At 42.1% G+C, this 9,556-nt stretch overlaps 1 protein-coding gene across 19 annotated transcripts in view; it reads left to right on the forward strand.

The window, feature by feature from the left end:
• Positions 1-9,288, forward strand: part of CEP112 (centrosomal protein 112) — a 413,727-nt gene extending 404,439 nt beyond the window's left edge. For 18 of the 19 annotated variants that reach the window (XM_082370414.1, XM_082370412.1, XM_082370420.1 and 15 more), the window contains 3 exons: positions 4,247-4,348; positions 7,747-7,811; positions 9,106-9,288. In XM_082370414.1, the coding sequence (XP_082226540.1) occupies positions 4,247-4,348; positions 7,747-7,811; positions 9,106-9,109 (171 nt within the window). In that variant the 3' untranslated portion in view covers positions 9,110-9,288. The remainder of the gene's footprint in view (positions 1-4,246; positions 4,349-7,746; positions 7,812-9,105) is intronic. The other variant, XM_082370429.1, reaches the window with a different exon arrangement.
• The last annotated feature ends 268 nt before the right edge of the window (positions 9,289-9,556 follow it).

Here is a 9,556-nt window from a genome sequence, read left to right on the forward strand (position 1 = left end):
TCAAGCGAGAATGATCTTTGAATTCTTCCGCATTTCAGAAACATCATTCACTAATACAATTGGACACTGTACGTGAATAAGATTTAATGTTCAAATCTAATAATAAAATAGATTTACATGTAAACAATTTTGACCTCCCTTAGTTTGTATGCCCATCAAACCCTTTGCTTAGATCAATTCAACTTCCCCTTGTTTCTTGCCAGGTTAACAGCACGAAGGGGGAAGGCAGGGAGGAGGGGGAGGGGCACGGTTAGCAGTTAATAGTCTGCACTTAGTCTGTAGACAAATGTCATCATTCCCTCATTATTTCCCCTCAAACGCATCCTGGGACAGAGGTGGGGACCGAAAAATAGTAGCAGGAGTCAAAAGTGATGTACAGGACTCTAAGCGAATTCTTTCCTTCTTCTTTCTCCTTTTGCTGTGGAACAAACTTAGATATATCCTTCACCGGTCAGACTTTAAAATGTGTGCTTATGTGGGGAATTTGCGGAACTTTTGTTTTAGGTCAATATGTGTACTGCATTTGTATGGATGTTTAAAAATTAGTCTTATCATAAATGCTTGGTAAATTAAAATTTTAAACCAATGGGAAAGTATAGGGAAACCATACCATATTGGAACCAATTGTTGTTATTGTTGTCATTAAAAAAAAAAAAAAATAGAGCAAAGACAAGCTGGATGTCTGGAAGGATGTCCCCTGGCCCCTGTTACGCTAGGGAGAACACAACTGTGCAGTGGAGGAAACTGCTCTAGCTGGTGGTGTCTGTGAAGGAAACCCGTCAGCATGTGGGGAGATTGTGTGAGAAACTGCAGAGCTCAGTGGCTAAGCATATGTGCTGGAGGGTCACACTGCTTGAGTTCAAATTTGTGCTTACCTCATTGGGTTGTCAGAGGGATTAAACACTTCTTAAAATACTCAGAATTGTAACCGGCACATAGAAAGTACTCAATAAACGTTTGCTGGTAGTAACGTCATTAACCTCATAGGTAGAGTAAAACGGACTGGTTAAAGTTTTCCATGACTTTATTAAAGTCATAGGCGTCTGCTTGGTATAATGACGATTAAATTCAGGATTTGGGTTTAAGGATTCAGGGTAGTAATATTTTTCTGAGTGATAGTCTCAACCATAGGAGAGGTAATGTCGGATTTTCCAAGGGCTCATTTTAAGTTCACTCAGATTCACCAAAATCATAAAAACAAAGAAGAAAGGGATAGACAGAAAGTAGAAATGGCAAGATCCTCAATAAAAGTTGGGGAATATAGCGTACTGAATTTTAAAAGTGGTGGAAGGGATAGTGGTGGTCAATGAATGACCTTGCTCACACACAGTTTTCTGCTGTCTACGACTCGCCTCCAGTAGAGGGAGACCATCAGGTGTGAAAAGTGAAGTGGGAAAAAAAGAGAGTCCAGAGAAGCTATGAGCATTAACTAAAGGGCTTCAGTGCTTGGCCCTGACCTCCAAAGTAGCTGAAAACTAAGAGCAGGTGGGCCCCAAGAACAAACGAAATAATAGGTTTGGTCAAAGGGTGTTGATGACAACAGAACTGAACCATAGCTGTGGCTGCCCCAGCTTCCCCCCTACCTCAGCACTCAGAAAATTGCTGGTTCCCTTCAAAAATGAAATTTTAGTTTTTTTTAAGAAAAAGGAACTAGGTTAAGAGCCTTGCTAGATTAAGAGAGAGAGAAAGAAGGAGTGGAAGCAACAAGCAAATTAGAACATAGATCAAATGGGAAATTACCCAAGAAGTAAGGAGAAGGTTCAGACAAATTACAGTTCTTTGAAACCAAAACAGTTCTTCGTAATGTCAAAGCATTTACAAAACACATTGACATATCTCTCTGTCAAGGAAAAAGGTGGGGAGAGAGAGAAGAAGAAGAAAAGAGACGTGTTTAAAGATGATATAATTCAACAAAGATGAGAAGTGATTTCTCAGAGTTTAGGAAGAAAGGTAGTCAAAATCAAGAGATTACAGAGATTGAAACCATATTAGAAGAAACAAAAATGGGAAAATCATAACTGAAAACATCTAAGGAAATATGGTGATCACACAAAATAAAATGAAATTATAAAACAGATATAAATTGATAAGAAAGTAAAATATTAGAGAAAATTGTAAATATGGAAGATTGTTAAAGAAGAGCCAACACATGCAAAATCTCTGTTCCTGAAGAAGAGAACAAATAGAAAAAAAATCATATATAACATGAATATATGTAACTATTGATATAATAGAAAACAATTCTAACAGAAGAAGCTTTTCTTCAAAGAATTGAATATAAAGATAGAAAGAGGGACTTCCCTGGTGGCACAGTGGTTAAGACTCCATGCTCCCAATGCAGGGGGCCTGGGTTTGATCCCTGGTCAGGGAACTAGATCCCACATGCATGCTGCAACTAAGGAGCCCACCTGCCACAACTAAGGAGCCCTCCTTGCCGCAACTAAGACGCAGTGCAACCAAATAAATAAATAAATATTTTTTTAAAAAGAAAGAGCACGCACATTGTCTCAGGAAAATTGATATAGAATCATTAATACCAAAACATATCCCAGTGAAGTTACCTAATCCAGGGAAAAATAAAATCATGTGGACATCCAAGCAGAGAAAGAAAGTCACATTCAACATGGAAAAAAAATTAGCCTAACTTCAGACTTCACCATAGCAATGCGAGAAGACATTGAGGAAACACCTCCAAAGTTCTGAGAGAAAGAACATGGGACAGAAGCATTTTTATACCCAGACAAGTTATATTTCAAATGGACAGGCAGAGGGCAGACATTCTAAACAAACAGGGATACAAAAAATAGAGCAAACATGAGTCCTTTTTAAGAGTAGTAGCTCAAAATTTCAGAGCCAGTGTTGAGTGATAGAAAAAAAATAGTCAATATATAGTAGCCTGTAAGCCCTTGATAAAGGTTGCCCCTAAAGTCTGATTTATAAATCATGTGTTTTACTTTGTGTTTGCCTTTCATTTGAGTCGACTGACAGATGTTACTATTGGACTTACGTCCAAGAAGATAAAATGGGAAAAATCAAATATTTCATCAGTGGGAGAGATCATTTTTCATCATTTTTGTTTACCCTTTAGGCATAAATCACAAGATTGTAACATACCTCAAAAAAATACTTTGCCAAAAATTTAAAAATTATGTTCTAGAACATTTGCCGTGGGATTTTAGTAGGTAATAGAATAAACTATTAGAGCACGTTTATCCCTTAATTTAGTTTAGTGTAAGAAAATTTGGGAATTAAAGGCTAGTAATTTTAAATTATCCTCAGTAAATCCATAGACTTGTCTAAGTGAACTCAGTTGCACATATTTTCATAGCCTATTACCTTATTTCCAGGTGTGTCCAATGAATCATTTGTGGGATACACTGCAATTCAGCTTGAATATTTAGTTAAGTCCCACACAGCACATGCAACACAGTTTTGAATTCCATAGCAGCTCAGATTAGGAGAAAGAGAAATAAAGAAACAGAGCTGGAGAAAGGCACCAAGACAGACACACTGACATTCATGCTCACCCTCAAACACACCTCTTCATCCTGCTGAAGCATATTCTTCCAAAGACTTTTCTTCCACCTTCCTTACCTGTTTGTGGTTTGATGAGCCACCAGCTTTTCCTTGACCAGCTCAGTGACCATCAGTTAGCTGAGCAAGGCCTGGGTGTATTGCAGAGGCAGAGGGAAACTCATCAATCAGAGGTGCTCACGACGACAGGGGCCCTCTGGTTACCTGTATGGGGAGGCCTGGAGACACAGCCGTGCAGATTTTCCTTCACTCGCACCTTCATAATCACATGATGATATCAAGCACCCAGGCACCTAGATGGTCAGGGGGAGTGTCTTCGCCAAACAGATGACATACCACGAATTGTCCTCACACACAGCGTAGTGTGATCCGAATCCGCACCCGGATCAAGAAGAGGATGCAGGATTAGCATCCCGCGTACATCATGAGTGGAGAAGAGAGGACTGGTATTTTCCTTATCCAATGCCAAAAATTGTGTCAACGAGGATTTTAAAGAAATGAAGTGCTGTGACAGGGACTCTCTCTCCCAGATTGACAAGGACAGAGGACCTTTTTCAGTTTGTGTTTCCCCTTATTTCATCTCAGTTGTCTGGTTTCTGACCACGTGTAACAAACTTACCTTTGTAATGAATGGACATCATTCTGGGATTTCTTAAACGCAAAACAATCATTTCTGTGGTAAAAAAGATACGCTTTCTTTTTTTCACTTTAGATAACTTACGTACGACAAGAATATGAAACAAAATTTAAAGGGTTGATGCCAGCATCTCTAAGGCAAGAACTTGAAGACACTATCTCCTCCCTAAAGTCACAGGTAATTTCTAGAATCAAGGAATTTTCCAAGGCTTTAGACCAGCGGTCCCCAACCTTTTTGGCACCAGGGACCGGTTTCATGGAAGACAGTTTTTCCACGGACAGGGGGCGGGGGGGGGGGGATGGTTCAGGTGATCATGTGAACGATGGGAAGTGGCAGATGAAGCTTCGCTTACTTGCCCGCCACTCACCTCCTGCTGTGCGGCCCAGGTCCTAACAGGCAGTGGACCAGTACCGGTCCATGGCCCGGGGGGCTGGGGACCCCTGGTTTAGATGATGTGCATATCTTAATTAATGTTGGTTTCTGAACTGATGCCAGAAATCCATGTGGTGTCACAGAATAACCGAGTGCCCAGGATGAATTGTTTTTTGTTTTGTGGGGCTTTTAAGAATTTTTTCTTACTAGCTTAAGAACTCTTTGTCTCGATAAGATTTTCTTAAAAGCATCCTTGAAATTGAAAAGCTCAGTTATGGTTACTTTTATTTACAGTCCGCATTCCAACACAGACTCACCCTTTTATTCTTGGTTCCAGGCCCAAAATGCCATCAGTTAGCACATTGCTAACTCCTTATCATGTGAAAGTGCAGAGAAATAAAAAACATGGCTAAGTTAGAAGCATTTTTATTCTGGTGTATTTTATATGATTGTCAGAGATAACAAGATGCATTTTAGGATTGAGGCAGGATAATGACATGGTATTCAAACAATTCGGTTAAATATTGATATTTCTGCTGAAACGTGTAGTTCTTGGTACAGTCGTTTATAAGAGATAAAATTGACTTCAATTTAGATATTAATTAAAAACTTCCTACATAAGTTTTCTCTAAAACAAGTTTTATATATTACTGTAAATATTTTACATAGCATTAGCTTTATAGATTACTGGTTTTTTAAAAAACGAATGTTTTAACTCAACATGAGAAGAAGTTCACATATTCCCATTTCTAATACACTTAGAAATTTAAAACATACTTTTTTTCCTGGAAAAGCTCTGCAAGGGAAAGATTTCTTTTCTCTCTGTGCCAAGAACAATGCCTGTCACAGAGTAGGTGCTCAATAAATTTATTTACGAATGGAACAAATGCTGTAGTTTGATGAAATTCACGTTAGCTATTTATAATGTATAGGACAGATACGTGGAGCAGATGTTAGCCGTGCCTTTTCTGTTCCCATCAGCAAAAATCTCTTATCTGAAAATGAAAAGTTCATTACATCAACCCTTATGCTACTGTTAGCTATCACTTCTGTAGGCTAAGAAGTTTGGCTGTGCTCACTCCTACCTGTAAAAATAAGTATGACAGGAGAGTGTTAACTTACAAAGGGTTAGGTCGTCTTTATTGACGTGGAAGGCTCTCCTCGAGGTGTGGCTTACCCATTCACTTTGTAGGAGGGCTTCCTTAGGGTCAGCTGTGTAGGACCCAGCACCTTCAGAGGAGGTATTTTTAAGAAAAAAAGAAAGAAAAGAAAGAGAAATCTGATAACCACCTGAAGGGCTTCTGTTATCATTCATATCATTTCACTGTAATAAAAGCCACTCAGCCTCCGAAAACTGGATGTTGACCCAGAAAGAGAGCGCGGCCAGCTGCGCGAGGGCCTCAGAATCGGCAGCTGTGCGAAGGAGGTGCAGACCACAGAGCGAGCTGAGTTCGTTTGAGAGCACAGGTGCCTGTGTTTTTTGAAAATTGTTGGAATTCCAGTGGCAAAGCACGGTGGAGGCAGGGAAGTGGGATCAGTGTAGTCCTTGCATCTGTCAAAGTTATCAGTGGTCCTGTGGGTCACTGGGTTAATTGGATAAAATTCAGACCGGGGTGATGTGACGAGTCAGAAAAGCAGCGGGACCACTTTGATATGCACCCATTCAGAAAAGCCGTGCTCAGGGAGATCAGCTCGGTGCTTTTTGACCACCTAGAGGGGTGGGATAGGGAGGGTGGGAGGGAGGGAGACACAAGAGGGAGGGGATATGGGGATGTATGTATACGTATAGCTGATTCACTTTGTGATACAGCAGAAACTAACACACCATTGTAAAGCAATTAGACTCCAATAAAGATGTTAAAAAAAAAAAAGAAGAGCCGTGCTCCCTGTCTCCAAGCACAGCTTCTCCTCTGCCAGCTGTCCTGTCTTGCATAACCATGTTTCAGAATCGACCGTTGCCATGGTTTCAGTTCAGACCAAAGAGACAAGAGTAAAGCTCCAAAGTGATCAAATGCCACTGACTCCTGATCACATTAAGCCATGGTGTAAGTTATCCGGAAACCTCTTCTAGTAGGTTGTGTAAAGTGCTTTTGAATTTATGCCTGATACAGGTGTCTTTAATAGCATAGAAATTTATGCTTCAGGATAATCCAACCATGCTGTAAAGGTCTGACTGAAGAGACTACACTTGACAGCTCAGTTTCCCCCATCCCTAGCCCCTCAGGGGTGGGGGCCACAGGGTGGTACCTGCCAGGCTCTCTGGACTAGGCAGTTCCTGTTAGTCACTTCCTGTCATCCTTATGACCTTGGGAACTGGCTCTCGTTCACCCCATTTCACAGATGAGGCATCAAGAGAAAAAGGAACTTTCCTAGAGCTATGGAGGCCAAGTCAGGAGCTGAACGCGAGTTGGCCTAACGCCAGACAAAGCGCAGGCTCTTTCCATGACAAAATACCACCTCTCCAACCTCAGGGAATCCCCAGGATAGATTAAGGTTTCTAGTAGGCAGTAATTTTGTTTCCACTCACTCATTCATTCCTGAAACAGCTAGGGAATGCCAGCTACATGTCCAGCCCTGAAAAAGAAACTGGGGTTACAGAGATGCTCCAACATTATCCCTGCCCCAGGAGAGCTCTCGTGTGTGAGGGAGAGACGGGAAGACAAATCACCAGAAGGCAGTTGGAAAAGTGCTAATAACAGAACAGGAGAATACAGAGGAGGGGGCCGCTGGCTGCCTGGGGCAGGAGGTGATGAGGGGCAGGGTGGGGGGGGGGCGGGCAGAAGAATTCAGGAGCAGAGGTGACCTTGAACCCAACAGTGGACGGTGAATAGGAGGTCGTTAGCCAAGCATTCCAAAGCAGACGATGGCAGGTGGCCTGTGTCAGAGGGCCGCAGAGTAGGAAGGATGCGAGGTAGAAGGTGGTGATGGTGGAAGAGAAGAGATGAAGCGCCCAGGTGGGCCAGGGCCAGGTCCAAACAGCTCTGCAGTGCAGGGTTTGAACTCGGTTCTATAGCCTCTGATGGAGTGCCAGTGGGGATGGGATGTGATCAAATACAAAACCACAGCATTAGCATTCAACAGATCCTCTGCGTTTTATCTAGAGAGTTGTCTGAATTTAAATAAAATCCGACCAGACACTGTATCTGCAAGGTGTCGCCCTGTAAGCCACCTTCACCTCTTCTCACACGAGGTCTCTTTTCTAGGTTAACTTTCTGCAGAAGAGGGCATCCATCCTTCAAGAGGAGCTGACGACCTACCAGTGCAGAAGGTACAGTCGTGGCCAGAATGTCTCCTGAGTAGTTTGTACTGTCTGCACCTGTGGGTCTCCTGGTTTGGTGTTAAAATCTTCATTAAAAATGCGTAAAGGGCTTCCCTGGTGGCGCAGTGGTTGAGAATCTGCCTGCCAATGCAGGGGACACGGGTTCGAGCCCTGGTCTGGGAAGATCCCACATGCCGCGGAGCGACTAGGCCTGTGAGCCACAACTACTGAGCCTGCACGTCTGGAGCCTGTGCTCCGCAACAAGAGAGGCCGCGATGGTGAGAGGCCCGCGCACCGCGATGAAGAGTGGCCCTCACTTGCCACAGCTAGAGAAAGCCCTCGCACAGAAACGAAGACCCAACACAGCCAAAAATATAAATAAATAAATGAATAAAAATGCGTAAACATATCAGTTTTGAAGAAAAAGACTTACTTTTCGTAAAGAGCCTGTCTTGGAGAAGTCCCCCTCCTTGTCATCACTGCGCTTCGACAGTACCATCCAAACGAGATGAGGGTCAGCCAGCGCCTGACAAGGCCGGGCTCACCTGCAGAGTCACGACAGGACGTTGTCTTGAAGCCCAGTTGCAGGGTTAAGGAGACGCTGTCTTCCTCTTAAGAGAGTGAGATGGCGTGGTCCTCAGTGTGGTCACCCGCAGCTCCAGAGCCCCACATCCCCGGACGCCTGGCTCTGTAGCCGATGTTTACCAGCCCCAAATATCAATAGATAAATGGCTCCATGGCGTCCAAACACTGCGCCCCCAGAGGGCACGTCTCGGGGACGCAGGAGACCCTTCCAGCCAAAGGTTCCCAGAGACGTCGCTGACGTAGATCACATTTAGCTGCTCTGACAACCCTCCTCTTAGTACAGTGAAAGGCTGAACCATTTAGTTGGCACTGAATTAAAAGTAAAAACTTTGGATACACACTACCATGTATAAAATAAACAACGAGGACCACAGGGGACTATATTCAGTATCTTGTAATAATCTACAATCGAAAAGAATCGAACAAATATGTACGTAGATATATTTGAATCACTTTGCTGTACGCCTGAAACTAACACAATATTGTAAATCAACTATACTTCAGTTTTAAAAAAGTAAAAACTTTGTGACTCATTCACTTTGCAAGAGATTCTTGGTATAGATAGGATTTGATCCCTTATGGGTGTAAATGATGACATTTTGATATCAAATATCCTTTTCAGCCTCTCTCCAGCTCCTCCTGAGTTAGAACATATTTTATTATGGACATGCCCGTTAAACCTAGAGAAAGTTGTAACTTTGGGGTTTTTGATCTTCAGGTAACCACATGATGACGTACCTGAGTAACCCAGGAGCGTGGGATGGATCTAACCGTCTGGACAGAGCTTTGGATTTCTTCCCACAGGTTTGAAGATTTGGATGTTGTAAAGTAAACTGTGAGATCAATGGCATTTTTTAATACTTAAATGTAATTAAGATCATAAAAACATGCATGACTCATACACTAACAGGGTGGTTTTATTTGTGTCTGCCTACGTTATTTTTTTTAGCATTCCTTTTTTTCTGATTTCCATATCTGTGTGCATCTGAGTGTGTACTGAGAACTGCTTATATTGGGAAAAGAAATGATTTCTTGCGATGCCTTGTTAATGCCTTTACGTAGAATTTTACCAGTTGCGGCTGATCAAAATCACGTTTGTAGTATCATATCAAAATTTTTAACGTTTACATTGTTTTCATGTTCATGTTCATATATTATTAAAATATTAC

The sequence above is a fragment of the Balaenoptera borealis genome (assembly GCF_965194805.1).
Source record: "Balaenoptera borealis genome assembly, chromosome: 20".
Classification (NCBI taxonomy): domain Eukaryota; kingdom Metazoa; phylum Chordata; class Mammalia; order Artiodactyla; family Balaenopteridae; genus Balaenoptera; species Balaenoptera borealis.